This window comes from Anopheles stephensi, chromosome 2 (assembly GCF_013141755.1).
Source record: "Anopheles stephensi strain Indian chromosome 2, UCI_ANSTEP_V1.0, whole genome shotgun sequence".
Taxonomy (NCBI): Eukaryota; Metazoa; Arthropoda; class Insecta; order Diptera; family Culicidae; genus Anopheles; species Anopheles stephensi.
In genome coordinates this window covers 47,338,035-47,356,781 of record NC_050202.1, presented here as the reverse complement: position 1 = coordinate 47,356,781, position 18,747 = coordinate 47,338,035, and the positions used below count along the sequence as shown (strand labels likewise).

Sequence of the window (18,747 nt, the reverse complement as noted above, 5' to 3'; positions counted from 1 at the left end):
CAACCTGATACGACCACTGAGTGTCTGGGCTTTTGTTGCTGTTGCTGAATGATGAGAAACGATCGAAAGATGACGCTGATGAGCGGTGCTAAATGGTGAAATTGAATTAACCACTCAGATAAGTAGAGATCCTCCGCCGTACCGTTGGTGTGAAGCTGCAAATTTGGTGTTTTGAAGGCTGTCAAATAAGGGTTCCGATTCGTCTCGGTTCGTTCGTTGGCCTACGCGGCCAGGGTGTACCGTTGGATGGCGAATCTGATTGATGCTTGAGATTTGCTTAATTTTTCCATTCGTCCATTCGGCTCGTTTGTCTACGCTCGTTGAGCCGGGTGGGCTTCAGCGCAATATGCGTAATTTTACAGAAACTTGACTTGTGTGTCCACTCAGGCAAATCATCATCAGAATAGGTCGAACAAATTGAGTGGAATAAAAAAAATGCCTTTTTTTTCTCTGCGGACGAGGTCCACTCGAGAGTTAAATGATTTCACACGAAGAACTAAATCCACGCAAACGTGATGTGATTCACTCGTCAGTTAGATACAGTATTGAGCGAATCAGTTTCACCGCTTCCATAGTACTAGATCCACCGGGCATGTAGCATGATGGAAGTTCCAAGTGCAAGTGCACGGGTGCGCCTCCATTGTATGCAAAGTGAAGTGTATGAAAAGGAAACCTCGAACAGAACCGTTTTGCATGTTTGCCCCTCATTATCACACGCATCGCAGCTTTAATGTAAACGATCACATGAATCGTTGGAATGAGTGGTACAAGTGCGCCGCCATGTTTTATAGACCCAGAATGTTTGATCTAACGGTGTGGATTAGATCAACGCGCTTGGAAGGGGGAGGATCGAAAGCGTCCGTTTGGAAGGACGGTGTGAACATGTTTTATCCATCTTCCAAATGGTGATCTCCGTGTGATCTCCGATGCCCCTTGATAATGGTGCACGAATGCACTCTTCTGACTCCAATGCAACCGGAAACCTGGCCCAGACGGCCATCATCTTCCGGTGTACGGTGTTAAACACTATCATCAGTGACCTTCCGAGAGAGAGAGAGAGAGAGAGAGCACCACCACCACCTTGGTGGGAAAGCATGTTGCGTGCTCTGGGTGTAGACACTAACTACGGCTTTGCATACAGTTACCGCACATGATTCTTCGCGAATGATTTGTAGCATTCAGTTGTTTTTTTATTATTTCCTCTCACACAGGCACCGATCATTGATTCTGTGCGCTTGTTGGACGTGATAGGAAAGAAAGTCCATTTGAACTTGGACCATAACGATGGAAGAAAGGAAAATGATGGGTTTTCTCTCTTACTGTAATGATGCGCCACACTTGAGTAGTACGTTTCTTTGGTATCCCTACTAACTTGATAGAACGACCATGCTAGATTGGGAAACAAACCTGACATGGTACTATGACTAGACTAAGTCTAGGTTTCGCAATATGCATAAGCCCCAGGCAGGTTACGTCTCATATTCATACGTCTCAAAACATGATCTAGTGTCTCACTGCACAATTCGACTTATCGACTGCATTTGAATCAAATTCTTGGTAAAAGTTAAGGATAGGGCAGATGTTTAGCGTCCTCTATTCTACATATATATTCTACTCTATAAGCAAGGCTACCTTAAACATTTAGAAGACCCCGAGCGTTATAAGACACATAGCATGTGTCCTGTTGAACTCTGACTTTTGCCCAAGTAAACATATTCAATTTTTGAAGGGCCTCCCACTTCCAGTTTGCTTAGGGCCTCCAAGGGGCTTGACTCGCATCTGAATAGATTACTCACAAGTTATGCACGTCTACGCCTATTCAAGTCATACAAATTATATGAAGAGCTCACAGTTTCATTTCCGATCTCATCCATATCTCATGTATACTGTATCTGTTCCATACTTTCAAATAATCTCATGAGCATAGAATCTAGAGCTATTAGCTATAATGAATAATCGTCCTTTGCTAATGATTGGTGTTTCAGCTTTGACACAGAACAGCCAGAACCGCCTCACGGTGTCATTCTCGGCCAGTCCAACATTCCATAGAATGTCAATTATATTCACCACAAACGTCCAAAGATTACATTCGTAATCAAACAAACCGTGATTGGCGACGATTACTAACCCGCGCTAATCCATCGTTGCTGTGCGTTTCTGAACGAGGATTACGATTGACCTTCCTACCGACCACTGATTTCTGTGTACTTTGCTGCTAGCTAGCGCTCAATGTCTCAAACTCTTTCACCGATCTCTCTCTCTCTCTCTCTCTCTCTCTCTCTCTCTCTCTCCCGTCACCATCCCATCAACCACAACCCCGAAAGGTGCACAGCGGCAATGGCGTAATGTGAGCTTGGCTAGCGATGGGTGATTACGGTGATGCAAGTAATCATACCGACAATGGAACCTTCGGTCCGTTTGGCGTTGATGTCACGGTGTTGATGAGATAATTTAACCCAACGGGGATTGTGAGGAGAAATGTCGTACTGTGTGACTGGAATACGGTGCTGTACGTAACTAGCTGCTGTTATGTGAAGTAGAACAATTCTAATTGAACTGCTTCTTGGAGACGTTGGAGAGTGTTCTCATGGTTGCACTTGCTTGGTGTGTTGCTGGACATATTCACCGGTCACTGCCACTAATGACGAGTTAACGATTTATATCATTCAAGTGCGAGTTGAAACCATCCAACATTCCGGAATCGGAGCGAAAGTAAGAACTCTAACAGCGTTTACTGCTCTAACGTCTACCACTTAGTAATCGTTCTCACCATTATCTCACCCCGCTCAATGGAGATGCAATTGATGAGCCATAGTTAATGATAATGATCTCACCGAGTGAAGTTAATTCATAGCCCGGATCTAAGGTCCCCCACTCGAGTGGAAGCACCACAGCAGCTAGCTCCTCAGTTACTTCGCCAATATCGAAGGTACCCGAGCGGCGGCACGGGTACCGGCTTTGCAACGGTTGCATTTCAATCAAAGCTAATTATCGAACCTGCTGATGCCTGGTACAGCAGCGAGGCGCACAAATTGTGCAACGCAACGATTCGGAGTGGTAGTAGTTTATCCGGTGGCAACGGTGACCTTACCTTGACCAGAGGAACGCTCGCCGATGGGAAGAATGCAACACGTCGAATACTAAAGTTCGATTCTAATCGCAGCTAGTACCTGAGCTTGACTGTGTTGGTAATTCGAGGTGCACGTGCAAGGTTTTGCATTAGGCAGTCGACGACTAGCATGGACATGAAGAGAGATTCCCCCAGAGAAAATAGGGTAGCAAGTGTCCTATTTTGGATAATCTTTTTCGTCTATCGCGGATCCGGTTTCTACTAGTTGATGGTAAATGTTGACGACTTCCTACGTAGTCAGATACAATTTAGTAGTAGCTTGTAGTCCACATCACTCTTCATATATCTCTACTGGATTCCTCAAATTCCCAAAAAAAATGGAATGTTGCACTGTACACCTATTCATGAATGTTTCCGATTTAGAGAACTGATCGATCAATTTCAAAAAGACGGAAACTCCACTGTTCAAAGTCATGTTCGAAACGCGTCTGCCGCTTCTATCGTACCCTACGCTACGATTTATTATCTCTCGCTCACTAGCTACAGCTATCTGCTGTGACGGGAAGCTCCCATATCTCACATTCGCGTACGTTGTAAGTACGCCTCTAGTCGCCGCCGGTAGTGGAAGCTTTCCAGCTGCAGCAAAGACTGTATCAACAACGGCACATCACCTCCCTGCCACGGTGCGTGTGAGTGTGTTTGTACGCAAGGTTCTCAGACTCTCGGGAACTCACCTTATCATCATCAACATCGATGACCGCGAGATACAGCAGACACCACCAATTGCCCGACCCCCAACCCTTTTCCATCTCAGCAAACTCGCGAATGGTAGAATGTGACGGTGAACACGACTTTTGTTTTAGTTAATTTTTATCACTCCATGCCGATAGTCCCGTGGGGTGCGGCCGTCTCGTGAGCTCAGGTGTGTAGATGAGGGCCTCGTCCCACCGCAGTAGTACGGTAGCAATCGTTTTGTATAGAACGGGCGTACCCCGAAAAGGTAGGACACCACTGTGTGAGTTGTGCAGGCGTTTCCGATATCGGAAACAGATTTTAATCAGTGCGCCTCATACGCCGTGCAATTGATATCGATAAAAATGGTGGAGGTCGTCCAGATGGAGAAATGGATGGAAGCGCTAAGCAGGAAGGAATTTCGCAGTGTTCTGTGGTGATTCAAGTTCCCCATCGCCAGGTGGTTTTAGTTTTAATTCAAGATTGTGTGCGACATACTTAAGCTCCTCCGATATTAATGAGTCAACGAAACGAACGTGTTGACCCTACGTCCGCGATTACAAAAATGAGAGTGTGTAAAGCCATTTATAACACTATTCCACCCATGCAAGTCCCGAAAGCACCTGCATACGTGCCTTGAAAAACAAAAAAAAAAAGGGAAAAAACATGGACCCATGTTCCTGATAAACATTGCGTTGGTGGAAGTCATGTGTGCGTGGCTGTGTGTTTTTGTGTGCGTGTGTGTGTGTCTAGCTTAAGGTTCCAAAGTCGTGAGATATGCGGCGTCAATCAAATCAAACAGATGATAAGCTAAATTGTTTTACCTACGACACATTCCTCACCGTACTACGCGTGTCCCCCAGGATAACGCAACTATCTGCAGCATGGGCCCTCAGCATTCAGAAACTCCGATCCCTAGCGAATGCTCGTTTTTCAGCTCTTACTTTATCAAACCTTTTTAAGGATAATTTGCCTGTGCTCTAGGAACATTTCTCCCCCCCATTTGGTACGTGCTAGTCGGTACGTAGCTGAGATTAATGTACAGAACATACTACGTGAGTATGTCTTCTTCGTGGTCGTGGTCAGTGGGCAATGTTGATTCGGCCAACCGTGCCATTGTCTGCGCGCGGTACCGCAGTTCAAACAACCGACAACTCGCGCTTATCAGATTGCGGAGGAATTCCTGCAGATTGGAGACTGGACTTGTTGACAACGGTCGTGGCCACCTATCATCAATAACACACCAATCATGTGTGTGTGTGTGATGGTTGTTATTCCATCATCAAAGCATCATCACGGTCATAACCTGACGACACTTTAAAACTTGTTTTTGCGTAGTTGCTTAAATCAATGAGAATCACCGGTTAACTTTCAAAATATTGACATTCTTTTGACATATTTGAAGTTCGTTTAAGTTATACTCCAACAAAGCATGTCTCCAAAGCATGTCTCCTCTGCAGGTTCCCAAGATGCCAGAGTAAATATTTTGATGATCGTTCAATAATTCTACCAGCTTTCTAACAAAAGCTGTACAAACTGTCTAGCTGTGCGGAGACACTTGCGCGTTCATCTTACCTAGCCTACGCCACCGCCCTGCTCATGCTACCGGTTAGCCTGTCCGCCTGTCGAGTACGTCTTGGACACGTGACCACGATGGCGGAGCGGTCATTAAAACGTCAGATCTTTGATGTGCGGGCTGTGGGAGTAGTAGTAGGGACGGTGGTGCGGCACATGGGGAAGACTGTTGAAATTTCCACACGCCAGTATAACAATCGTTCTCACGCTGGCCAAACACCACTCGACATGTGTGTCGACAAACCGGCACGTTAAACGTGTGGATGCAATTTTGAAATATATCTTTAGCACAGGAAGCATCACTCAGCAGTCGAGTGCTTCTGTATCACGACTTCCGTAACTTTAAGAACAAATGAAGCTACTAGAAGTTGTAACTTGTAACCTGGATGGATTGTGGTTAGACATCGATTCAACCATTATTCTCCTCGTTTTTGGAAAGAATTCTGATCAAACCAGGTATTGGGAACCTCTAGTTGATCCGTAATATTCCGCTAATGAAAAAATCTTGTTCGCTTCTTATGATTCTTACTCATTTGTATTATCTTAAAGCCTTTTTGCACTAATAGACACATCTTTACTGATGACCTATTCCCATTTGTCTACTTTCAGAACCTTCTTCCAGGCGAAGAGAGGATCAACATGCTTAGGATTGTGATGCTGTAGAAAACGGATCGACTGCTATTCACAGATCAGCTTATACTAGGGCACTATCTATCACATACGAGATAATTCGAGTTACCGTGCAGCTTTTCGAAAGCTGCCATATATACCTATAGGCATTCCGTCAACATCAGCCCAAACCAACCCAAAATGAACGGTTTATCCACGCTTAACAGACTGTTAGGAAAAAGAAACAAAGATGGTAAGTTTTGCATGCCGTCTCATCACATCGCTCCAGTCTCCTTTATGTGGTCTGACGCAGAATTGTTTACACCTTCCGTTACAGTTTCCAAATCAACCTCTAACCTTAGTCGGTCCACCACCAACCTGGACGCCTCTAGTCACTACAACAACAAAGTCATACAGCTGCCGGTCGTGGCGAACGCACCGTTCGAGCAGACGTTCCGCGTGACGGTGTTACTGCCCCGGGATCAGCTGTACGTAGCGCGCGTCGGCGCGAAAACCAAACTGTCCACCCTGCTCGAGATGGTGTGCAGCGACAAGCTGCTCGACGCGCAGAAGTACGTGTTTCGCCATCCGGCCGACTTTCAGCAGGGCTTCGAGCTGGACATGAACATCGGCGAGGTGGGACTGAGCGAGGTGCGGCTGATGTCACGCAAGGAGCTGGAAGCGTTGCGCAACAGTGACTATCGGCTGAGCACGAGCGACATCTTCCGGATGCATCAGAAGAGTGCCCGTGAAACGTCCGGCGGTACGTCCGTGTCGTCGTCGGATTTGAGCCGCAACTCGAAGGTGCCACTAAAGACGACCTCACCGTACAGCTCAACCAATTCGCTCAACTCGATGGACTCGTCCGGTGTTAGCTCGAGCTCGCGAGGTGGTGGTGGACATAGTGGCACCGCCAACGGCACTGCAAGCAACGGACACAGCCAGATGGGACCACCAGTTGCGCCGACGCGCAAGAAGCGACTCGCACCACGTCCACCAAGCCAGAACTCTATCCCCGAGGTGCGTGTCCCGCAGCAAACGCCACATTCCAACGGGACCGGCGACAAGCACGATGGCCATGGTCCCGACGATCACATCTTCAAAGAACCCCAGTTACCTCCGTACTCGAGACAAAACTTTCACGTCTCTACGCCAAATCTGTACGACCGCGAGTTGAAAACGGCTGATATTATTAACAACAATAGCAACCATCCCGGTGTGAACATGAAAAACGCCAACGCCGAGCCCAACGGGTACGCCGCGGATGTCCACAACAATAACAATGTTCATGATACGCAAAGCAAGATGCTGGAGGAGCAGGACCGGAAAAACCTCATCAACACCAAGACGTCGTACAGTACGCTCAAAAATCGACCAACGTCGATGTACATCATACGGGAACCGGACCCAGCCAGTACGTTGCAGCGGTCGAGCGAGAACGGCGGCAGCATGGTCGACATTCATCATCACTCGCGGGCGTCGTCAAGCTGCTCGGATGCGAAAGATCCGCGGGACTTTCAGGATATGCCTGAACCAACGCCACGCAAGCGCTTAAATTCTAGTGGTAAGTGGTGTAATGCTGTGCCTTGTCTTACCGGGACGATCAGTGACGATTACTTTCTCCGGATTTTTTTCAGCCAAAAAGTCCAAAGCCCCAGCCCCGCCGCCAAGAGCGAAAGCAGCGACCATTGCAACTCCCTCACCGGTTCCGACACCTTCGCCGAGAGCGCTTACCCGATCGACACTCGATCTACTGAGGGACAATGATGCGGCCATATCGGAGACGGATTCTAACTTTAGCAGCGAACCGGATGATACGCAACGTAACAGAGGTAAGATAGAACATTCAAATTTCTATTTTCGCCAATGTTTTAACTGTGGTTTATCTCCTCTTCTTCTAGAATCGCGATTGAATGCCGTCAACGGTAGTGTCCACCGGGCTCCTTACGTGCATCAGCAGCAGCAGCAGCAGCAGAACGTATCGAAGGTGATGCTGAACGTAGAACAGGCCCCATTGAATGATCCGGTCGTAACCTCAACCACACCAACCTCTGGCGAAAAGACACACCAGAAGAACGGATCCACCTCATCCGTATCTATTAAAATTGTCGGCAACGGTAACGGTGTGGCCGATACGCTATCAAAACCAACATCCACCACACCCATCGTATCGAAGGTACAGATTGGTGGTAATCAAGCCGCTTCCCTTGATCAACCTGCCTCACCCGGAGATAACAGCTCGGATGAGGAAATTAAAATCTACAACATCGAGTCCGGAAAAGCGCTGGTGAAGAAAATGCCCTCCAATGGAATAGAAGGGGAGCAGCAAAGCAAGAAGACGCCATCGGGAACCATCTCCAATGGAACCAAACCGAACGATGGTGAAAAACCATCGACCGAAAACAACGGTACGACGGTGGATGAGGAACAGTGGACGTACAAGCTGCCAGCACCACCAACCTTTGCCGATGCTTCCATCAAGGCAAGCGATTACGATGAGCGTGGTCAGTTCTATCGGCCGGCGTCAACATTCGTCGATAACACAACACTTCGTAGCGATATGCTTACCGTCCTGTCGGATGAACCGACCGAGCGCATTGAACCGTTCATTCAGGAGCGCCTTCAAACCATGCTCGATCTAACGGCCGGTCGTGAAACGATGCAGCCACCGTTCTATGCTTCCGCTGTTCAGCGATCCCAGCGACCGGAAAGTCCCGCGAGTGTTTCCACCGAAACAGATGCAACCACGCACGTGTCGGACGATGTTCCACACATCAGCTCCGACCTGGAGGATGGTTACCGTGTGGGTGGCGAGAATGGCCATCGGTCGGCAGCTGGGGAAACAAACGGTGAACCGGACAGTACACAGGAAGCACGCGACGTGTGGTTACAGACGTTGGAAAAACGGCGAGAAAAAATCATCGAAGGTGAGTTGGCCACGCTGAGTGAATCGATCGGTGGTGGAAAAACGACCGGTTCGGATGCCCAGTCATTGAACGAACGGAAGACGAGCGTCATGAGCGAACTGAACCAGCTGCTGCGTGAGGGCGTTGAGCTGAGCCGAAAGGAGGAAGCGGAAATTGCCGTCGTGAATAGAAGCAGTTTGGCGAATTTCAAGATTTCGACCTACAGTAGCACGGAAAACAAGGAAAATATTATCACCAGCACAACTACCACCACGACGAACACCACGATCGTTGAGGACCGAACACAACAGCATGCGCCGAAGATTGAACGTGCGGACAGCGTTGCACCGGTTGTGGCGAATGGCAGCGGCAAGGAAACGATTAAAGACAGCAAAGACCTGCAGGACGAAACGGATGTGACGATTGTGCGCCGAAAGATATCGGTCGATTCGATCACCGTCCGGAAGCCGGCCTCCCTTACGCAAAGCAGCGACGAGGACGATCATATCGGGCGTCCATCGAACGGTTATACGACTGCCAGCGCTAAAAAGGAGCTGGCACCGGTGAAGCGTCGCAGCTTGACAATGCTAAACAAAAGCCCAAGGGTGATCAATCGGTCCGATTCGTTCCATTCGACCCGCTCCGATTACATTCAATCGCTCAACTCTCCCGCTCAAACCGGTACAAGCGCACCCGGACCGTTACAGCTAACGCCACGCAGCACCTCGTACATTTCCCTGATCGGTGCGCAGCGCTGGGAAAATCGGGCCGCGACCAGTGCCGCCTCACTGGCCGCTGCGAACTCGTTCGCCAATCGCCGTAAATCGACCAGTGAGCTAAGCATCTGCGATTCCCCGTCGCTGCAGAGCCTGGAGGTGATCAAAAACATCCTGAACACATCGCGCAAGAACAGCATTAACAATCTGCACCAAACGAATGGTAGTGCGGTTGAGGATGCGCCGTCGGCGGATGAAATCGTACTGCCCTCGATGGCTGCCATCAAGCGGAACAGTTTTACCGACATTTCCACGCTGGTGCAGCTGAACGGGGGTACCGTTGGTGGTGGTAAGGTGCACATGAATGGTGGTGGTGCGGTGCGTAAGGATAGCATTGAGGAGGCAAAGGTAGAGCAAGAACCGGAACCGGAACCGGTACCGATGCAGGAACCAAAGCCTGATCCGGTTAAGCCAAGCGCTGATGCCAACAAAACGGAGGATTTGAAGAAGGTTGAGAAGTTGGTGGAAAAGATCGTCGAGGAGCCGAAACAGCAAGACGCTGTTGAGGAGTTGATTGTGAAGAAAACAGTGGAAGAAAAGATTAAAAGCGAGGAGCAGCAATGGATCACCAAACCGGAAGTATCGCTCCCCGATCTAGCTAGCGAGTCGAAAAGCGATGATGAAAAGTTGCAGAACAAGCAACAGCAACGCCAGATCGTCCAACAGCACCCAGTCGCCGGGAAGGAACCGCAAACGACCGTCGTTAGCATTACCACCAACAGCACGGTGGTGAGCAGCAGCAGTAGCACAGAGAGTTCCAGTGCTGCGGCCGCCACCGCTACATCTGCCACGAACGAATCCGACACGAAAAAGTGGACCTACCAGGGACCGCCGACGATAAGCTTCGCGACGTGGAACGAACGGCCCAAGATCGACGTCTCGATCAAATCGGACCGGGACTATCGGTTCGGCGGTAGCTCCACGCTTCCACGCGGCTTCCGGAACGTCAACAATGTGAGCAGCACGAAGATAAGTATCGGCCCGGGTGGAAGCTCCACCACGACGTCGACGACGACGACGGTGGAGTCTAGCGCAACCGGCGGATACGTACGGCGAACGATCCACGAGGTCGATCAACCGGAAGACGTTGTTTCGAATGTGCCATTAGCAGCAGCAGCAGTGTCTCACGTGCGGCAGCCAGAAGCAGCGCCGGCTGTAGTGAAGCTACCGGCAACCGCACCGAAACCGGCCACTGCAACACCGCCCGGCGAACGCTTACCGATCGTGCGTGCCGTCGAGTACAAAAAGAACGTTGCCCAGCGTCAAGCGCCACCACCAATCGAGCCAAAGCCTGCCTTCCGGTACGAACCGTACAACGGTAGCAGTACGAGCAACGTAAGCAGCGTAAGCATTAACGGAACCGTTCCGTCCGCTAGCAGCCTCAGCACCAACATTAGCCGGTTGAGCTTCGGACCAAAACCACCGACAGTCCTGCAGCCGACCGTGCGTGGCTTTAAGTCGCTTGACATTGAACCGACCGGCAGCACCACAGTCACTACGCCCCGATTGCGACCCGTTTCGATGATCGATACGAGCACGCTGCGCAAAACGACCGTCCCACTGGTGGAGGACGGTGAGGCTCCCAGCTCGTTGCCCTTCTCGCAGAACACACTGCGACGGACCGGATTGAAGGATAAAATCCTGGCGAACGATCCAACGCCATCCTCCAGGCCCGTGACGGAACCGACGGTTGCTAAGGTGAACGTAACGGCGACAGCTGCTGCTAGTCCGGCTCCTGCCCGACCGACTTCCCTGCCGGTCGGTAACGCACCCATGCCACCACCGCCCGCCCCGATGCCACCAGCAGCCCCAGCGGCCAAAGCATCCCAACCGGTGGTGCGGGGTGCGATCGTGAAGAAATCACCCGTCGTCGCCGCGACACCGGCCATCGATCCGCGGACGGCGCTTTTGGATGCCATTCGAAGCTTCAACAAGGATTCGCTGCGGAAGGATTAATCGTCAAGCAAAGGTGGGGTGCTGGATGCTCTGTTTTGTAGTTTGATACATCTACTCTTCTATCCTTTTTTTGTACACTTTCCTTTATTTTATGTCCTTTTTTATTTTTATTTTTATTTGTTTACGGTGTCCACGGTGCTGGAGCCGCTCACTTGCATGCATGCATATTTTTATACTTTCTCTTTTTCTACAACCATTGATTGGTTTTACTTACTAAGCCCTTCCGAGCATGTTTTTGTTTTCTTTTGGGTGCGCCCTCCTTTCGCGGCGTTGCATCATAATCTTTGAATTTTTGCCCGTGGTGAAATCGTTTAACGGACACGGGCATGTAAAAATGAACACAAAACTCTAATATAAATAATCCACACAAACAAACACACACACTCACAGGTACTCGGCAAGCAGGGACTCTTATACGAGCACACGATAGTATAGTATAGGTTATACTAGTTAATACAAAAATACGGCACACGCTATCACACACTTTGCCCGGCATATTGGGCGCCCAGCATAAAGGTTAGGGAAAAGGGTGCAACAAACAGCTTACTACACGAAAGGGCATAAGAACTGTGTGGAGGTGAGCAGAGAGATAGGTTGGAACACTCCGTGTTTCATCACACGTTTCGTTTGTATATTTCATTACTTTATTGTTAACTTTTTTAAACGGAAAGTGTCTAATACGTGCAGTCTAATAGGAAGACAGTAGAGTGAAGTTGAAACATGTGGATATTAAACGTTTACTAATATATAATAAAACCAACCATCCCGTTAGCGTTATGATGTGGTCTCAAAGAAAGAAATTATTGGCGAATTGACTCTGTCACTCTGTACTCTTCTCGACGAACTAACTCACTCTTACACCTTCACCAGCGGGATTCGAATCGTTTAACAACTCTTTTGAGAGACGTATTAACGAAACAATCTGAAGGAGTTGCTAGTCGCCACAAAGGTTCGAATCGCAGAGAACCCCGTGAGCAAAATGGGGGGGTTCTCTAGAACGCATTCACGGTTCCACTCCGGGTTCGGTCCATCTGCTCTGATTCCAAGGAAATGGAAGTGTCGGTTCCACTCAGAACCGCCCGGGATCGTTCGGAACTATCGGAACCGTTCGGAACCGTCCGGATTGTAGTCGGCCAGCATAAGTGAGTGCGAGCTCACCTATGAGAGAAAAAAATGATTCTACTGAAGCTTGTCGTTCACTTAGCACAGGTGTTCTACCAGTAAAATGCCATGACAGATTTTTTTATCCTTTAACTCGTTGCATCGTCTTCAACGTCTACGTCTAGTGTTATTAAAAGCATCCACCCCTTACAAAATTGTAAAACCCGTACACCAGAGGTTGGCTCATACTCACTAATACTAGGCGACTACAATTCCAGACGGTTCCAACGGTTCCGGACGGTTGCGATGATTCCGATTTTTTTCAATCATCCAGAACCTGTGTAACCGTCCACCGTTGGTGATCCGGTCACGCGAAAGAATGGCCGATTCCAAAGCACTCATGCAATTCCTTCTACATGTGTCAGATCTACTCGAATCAGATGGTTTGGCATTTTCTTGGTTCTACCAAAACTAGTTCCTAATGGTGGATTCTCGTAACTTCTCACTCTATGTTGGAACGACGGGTGTGACCGTCTTCGCTTAGGCTAGACAGGTTACATTTCCTGTCATTTTCCTGTATTACCAGGCGTAGTGTTTAACCGCGGGCGTTCGGAGCGACAGCAGCGCCGGTCTTTACACGGCAGGACCGGGGTTCAAATCCCGACCAGATCGCCACCCCGTACGCAGGGCTGACTACCTTGCTATGGGTAAAATTCAGTCACAGAAAGCCAGAAATGGCAGGGGAATGAGGTTGTAATGCCAAGGAAGAAGAAGAAGAAGAGAGAGTGTTTAACCGTTCATCTTAGGCCACGATTTCGCCCCTAATTCTTCCGACAGAGTACTAGTGGAATGCGGGACCAACATCCGGAGGGAAGGCAGAGCTGAAGAAGAAGACTTACACAAGATTCTTTGTTCGAGAATAGAGTGCAGAGTCGTCGTTATTTAAATTATAATTTTTGAATACTCATTTCCATGTTTGGATTCTAATTGCCAAAGCGAGGCGGAAAGACTTTTCTTTCACTCTTTATTCAAAAAACGGTTAATGCTATCGCACAGTGGATTGCCGAATCTCGCATGGTTGAGTTAATTTAATAGCGTCATCTCCACTTATGCTAACGCGAAGACTTGGTCCTTTGCTATAATGTAAACATTCGTCGGTGGTCGGGCATCGCATTTGGGGACACTTGCGTTGTTCCTGTGCTCCCGGTGATGTTACTTGCGTGTGGGCTCTTTTTGCTTCTCTATTCTGAAGTGTTTTTGTGGGTTAAAATTATTTTTTGCTGTCAGCGGTACGGAGGTCCTGTGCCACCACGGGTGGTCACGCACCGCACCGGATACCACTTGCGCATGTGGCACCAAGAGTTTTGTGGTAAATCATTCTGCGCTATCATTCTTTAGCCGAAACTGGCACGTTTTGACGATAGCTGACGATTTGATTGTCATTGCCGGTTTTGAACATACAATGATCTTCGCTATCAGATGCCTATCGTTGCCTTTTCATTGGACTCATTGCATCATCTATCCCATTTTACAAGAAGGGCGTAAATCTAGAGTGCAGCAAATACATGACCGTTACGGTGTAGAATATCGTACATTTCTCCATGATTCTTCAACATCGACAAGTCTCATTACTCGGAGAGATACACGAAAACTATCAGAGAGGATTCCGAAACAGGAAATCAATCACTGACCAGATCTTTACCAGCCGGTAAACCCTAGTAGATACTTCTAGCATATCTTCCCTCTTTTGGAATCGCTGGCAATGCTTAGCAGGCTTATTAGAATAAAGCTGACCGGCTTCACATGTCAGTTGCGAATGGATGGAACACTCTCAATGCCATGTGCTACAGGTAAGAGTCGAAGTTCTGGAGTATCTTCAGAGACCACTTCAAATACTGATTTCGTAGACGTAATTGCTTTAAGGATCTCCTACACAGCAGTAGCTTACTAAGTCATTGACGATGGTCTCACCATTGTTATTAGACTCTCCCGGTTCTGGAGAGAAGATCGTGCCATGAGAATGACACCGAACGACCGAACCAATCAAGCCTTTCTTGGATATTGGATTAACAGACGATGGACACTAAAGCGGTATTGTCGAGTAATAATTAAATGTGTCGAGTTGCATTTAACGGCAAGATTGTTTATTAACGCTTGGTTTTAATGCGATTCATACACCGCTAACAACTATTTTCTGGGATGGCATGGTAATATATTTTGCTTGCTCGTTTCTACTAACAAATCACGCCTCGTGCGTTTAAAAATAACTGGGTGGATGTATGCTGGATTGAATTAGAACTTTCCTATGGTTTTCGTACATCGTGAGGCACATGTGTGAGCATGTGTATTGAAAAAAAAAAATGATGAACTTGTTCTCGACTCTAACTTAGATGATGGACTTCCTCTCGAAACAGCTGTGTACACTGTGCGAGGTAACCAAGTTCGCGTTTACGATCACATGCAGTGCATTTTCATATTGAGTACTACAGTGTCCGGCGGTTTCCGTCTGGGCTTTTCTTGTCTGCCGGGTGGTTCTCCGCACCGGTCCCATTTCCCCGGCTAGGGATCGGCGTGGATGTCGCACGAGGAACTGAACCCGGCTCGGACGTAATGCCGGCCGCTCGTTTCAACAGCTGGTAAACATTTTCCTTTACCCATTCCTTGGTTTTCGGTGCATAGGTATTGGTGGCTGGCTGATACACCAGACAGCAAAGATCCGCAAACTGGAATGAAGAAAAAATCGCTAGGTTCTGGATCAACACGCACTACAGCATCTTCCGGTACGCCATACCTCATCGATAAAGGTGAAAAGCTGACCGACGTCGTAGGTTATGGTCGATGCATTCGGGTTGCTTCGTCGCAGTACCTCCTCGTAGATCTTGCACACACCCTCGATGCACTCGCCAACAGTTTCGTAGTCGCAGTAGGTGCGTGAGCTGGCATCTGCGCACGGCTGAAGCAGTAGGATGGTGTGCGACATTATGAGCGGAAACGGATCTAGCTGGACGATAGTACAGGCAAGATTATTAGCAAAACCTTCACGCAGCGGATATGCATCCATTTTCACGAGCTCGATGAAGGAAAATTTCACAAAACTTAGTAAACCAACACAAACGTTCTGCAAATGGCATTTACTTATCACAAACAAACAAACTCAAACCCGGAACTTGCTTACCACTTTGTTACGAACACCGAAAATCAAAAAAAAAACAACAACACAGGAAAATTGTTCACTATTGGGGAGAACAAGAATGGACGCCTTCACTCTGCTCGGAAAAGTAAGGAAGTATTGAGTGGCAGTGTTGCCAGAATGTGGAGTATAGATCAAATTTTTTACCGGTACAATTTGACAGTGTGTAGCGATACAGGCTGCTGCAGCAGTGTGCGTGCAGTTGGCAAGGAAACTTTTCTTTCGTGATACTGGGTGTGTGTGCGTGTTGCATGGGGAAGCGGTAAATCAAAACAAGCTCCACTTCATTCTAATAGATACAGATTCATCCTTGTCTAGCGCAGGCACATTCAACTCAACCGGTTGGAACAAATTATGACTTCAGCGAATATCCAACCTCACATTTTTGGAGCTTTTTGATACCGAAAATGAAAACTCTATTAAAACACTATTTGTTTTATTTGCTACCCGCAGCAATGCAATCGTGCCAAGAAGGGAGGTTCATTTTATTCATTCCTGATCTCGCTAGAAAACGTCCAGCCCTTAGTTTCTAGAGAAAATAGTGGAATAGGATATAGTATGATACAGTGATATAGTGAAAACCTTTCCCTAAAATGAGTGTTCACAATTTTACGCAGAACTCTTCAAAATTGGGGCGGTCCGGTGGTCAAGGCGATAACGGCGCCGGTTTTCACACGGCAGGGGTGCGGGGTTCAATTCCCATCCAGACCGACTTCCCGTACGTAGGGCTGACTACTTTTCTACGGGTAAATTCTAGTCACAGAAAGCCAGAAATGGCAGGCCGAGATCTCTCGAGGTTTTGTAGTGCCAAGGAAGAAGAAGTCTTCAACACGCAAAAGTTTATAGAAAAATATTGTTCATCTAAACGTCTTGCACTTTTTAAATGTGTTCCCGAATGAGGTGCGGAAACCCACGTCTGGGCGGAAGTTTCAAGAGCAATCTTCCGATTGTTGCTGTTGCTATGTCGATGCGTGTAACGTGACTATATTTTCTTATCACTTCGGGGGTCCGCAAAATGATCGCTACCGTTCGAAACTCATGTCCGGTTAGACCGATCTGAGGTTTTATCTGATCTGAACTGAGCAAGAATCTTGAGCAAAACAGTTTTAAATTGATCTAATGGTTAAATAAAATATATCAAGTAGATAAAGCTGCTAAACGACTGAGTTAACGTAGAACGTTTCCAAAAAAACTACGCCGACTCATGTATTGCACTCAAGGCATCGCAAGACTCATTTTCTGATTTCCTTTTGTAACGAAAATTTGTATTCCAATTTCACATGGTATGGTATAGGGGCGGTTGTAAGACCTTTCGAGGTTGTAGTGCCAAGGAAGAAGAAGATTGCTTTGCACTACCTTAAGTATGAAGCCAAGTATTGTGTTTGTATCCGTTTATTCGGTGTACGGTGTTGAGCATGTAACTGCTTCATCGGTATCTTGTCCTATATCTTGGATATTTGCTTCTTAAAAGAGTTTTGGCATGTTTAGGATTAGCATCAGTCAAATTCACTCGACAGTACGCTTGGATAGGTGAGGAATTGAAGGTGAGGATTGGACCGCATAAACCGTCATGATCCATGCCGTAAAAGCTTAGAGTTACCGGAACCACAACCTTCTCCAGAACCTCGTTGTTATAGTTTCAAGCTTAGTTTTTCATGCTTTTTGCAATAAAACCAGTAAGAGCTTTCCTTAAATCACCCCCCCCCCCCCCCCCCAAACCATCATTAACGCGTCGCTTTTAAACCGCGGGATTTTTGTGAGATGGTTGGATGCTGAATAACAGCTTATCGACCGAGCCTCCCTAGCTGATCATTTTGGAAAACATTTTCAACAGTAAAAAAGCCTGAAAGAGATAAATGATAACAAGTCACAAATACTAAACAAAAGATAGCCTATATATGAGGCTATATCTGGCTACATGTATTCAAACTAATTTCGATCACCTTGTAATGTCTTTTAATATTACTTTATTAATAATACAACGCTCAGATTTTAGCAACATCTTCTAAAATGGTAAAACAATGTAAGCTATAGAATACGTAGCAACAAACATCACCCAACAGCTTTTCCTTAAAAAGAAAGTCGACATTACAACTATAACGCCTGATGAGTATGCAATACCCATTACTGCTTGCTATGAAGCCGCAAGTTATGCAATCCAAGCATGCGCACGTGAGTGCTGTTTTGAATCTCCTTGCTTTTACTCCATCCGTAGTAGCAAAAAAGTGACCGTGTGTGAGTATATAGAATGTAAAAGTAATTTAAAAAAGATTTTTGCTATAAATGGGGGTGGCAATGGTAATAAGTTTATGTACCATTTTATCTAACCCACTTAAAATCGCCTGACGGAATCAGCACTAAATGACGAGCTTTGACGTATCTGTAACTCCACCTGAACTCCACTTCCTTATCAAATTTGCTCTTGAGCAACATTATGAAATTAATCATATCCATAAATCTCATTGCTTCAAAAGTAGATATCCTTGGGAGTTTACTGTAGAGCTCCTCCTCCCACTCGCCCTTCCATTACAACCATTACCGAACAATTAAAGTGCATCACTTCAGATGGATAAGATAAGAGAGGGCTTGCTGCTGATTCAAATCCCGCGTCCACCACTTCTATGTATATCGATGATGATTTGTCCAATTCTCCATCCTGCGTCGTTCAGCTTCCGCGTGATATCGCAACCGTACTGTCACGACTACGTCCCGCCGGAATTGTGTGTGACCTTCCTACCCACCCGCGGTTGTGCGGCTTCCGAACCGGGGCCATTCTTCGCCATGTCATGGTTTGGGGGGAAAAAGTGTTTACTTCGATAATAGAAACTACGA

At 47.3% G+C, this 18,747-nt stretch overlaps 2 protein-coding genes across 7 annotated transcripts in view; one reads left to right on the top strand and one right to left on the bottom strand.

The window, feature by feature from the left end:
- Nucleotides 1-12,395, top strand: part of LOC118507039 (mucin-17) — a 71,938-nt gene extending 59,543 nt beyond the window's left edge. For 2 of the 4 annotated variants that reach the window (XM_036044992.1, XM_036044991.1), the window contains 4 exons: nt 5,987-6,239; nt 6,324-7,550; nt 7,624-7,818; nt 7,888-12,395. In XM_036044992.1, coding sequence (XP_035900885.1) covers nt 6,188-6,239; nt 6,324-7,550; nt 7,624-7,818; nt 7,888-11,624 — 5,211 coding nt within the window. In that variant the 5' untranslated portion in view covers nt 5,987-6,187 and the 3' untranslated portion in view covers nt 11,625-12,395. Of the gene's footprint in view, nt 1-3,889; nt 4,071-5,986; nt 6,240-6,323; nt 7,551-7,623; nt 7,819-7,887 lie in introns of those variants that run through there. The other 2 variants (XM_036044994.1, XM_036044993.1) reach the window with 2 other exon arrangements.
- Nucleotides 12,396-14,787: 2,392 nt separating this feature from the next.
- Nucleotides 14,788-16,622, bottom strand: LOC118507038 (enhancer of rudimentary homolog). Of its 3 annotated transcripts, none has more exons than XM_036044989.1 (3): nt 15,901-16,622; nt 15,517-15,722; nt 14,788-15,448 (listed from the first exon to the last, which is right to left on the bottom strand). In XM_036044989.1, the coding sequence occupies exons 2-3, from the start codon at nt 15,703-15,705 to the stop codon at nt 15,209-15,211; spliced, it is 429 nt and encodes a 142-aa protein (XP_035900882.1). In that variant the 5' UTR covers nt 15,706-15,722; nt 15,901-16,622; the 3' UTR covers nt 14,788-15,208. The 3 variants fall into 3 exon arrangements, with proteins under 3 accessions (XP_035900882.1, XP_035900880.1, XP_035900881.1); XM_036044988.1 differs by having other exon boundaries at nt 14,792-15,448; nt 15,517-15,726; nt 15,901-16,620; XM_036044987.1 differs by having other exon boundaries at nt 14,789-15,448; nt 15,517-16,622.
- Between the last annotated feature and the right edge of the window lie 2,125 nt (nt 16,623-18,747).

What these genes read in the sequence shown, in the direction of transcription:
- LOC118507038 (XM_036044987.1), bottom strand. Translation starts at nt 15,786, where the DNA reads ATGGATGCATATCCGCTGCGTGAAGGTTTTGCTAATAATCTTGCCTGT. An exon ending in TTTTCACCTTTATCGATGAG is followed by an intron (nt 15,449 to 15,516) that starts GTATGGCGTACC and finishes TCTTCATTCCAG; the next exon opens with TTTGCGGATCTTTGCTGTCT.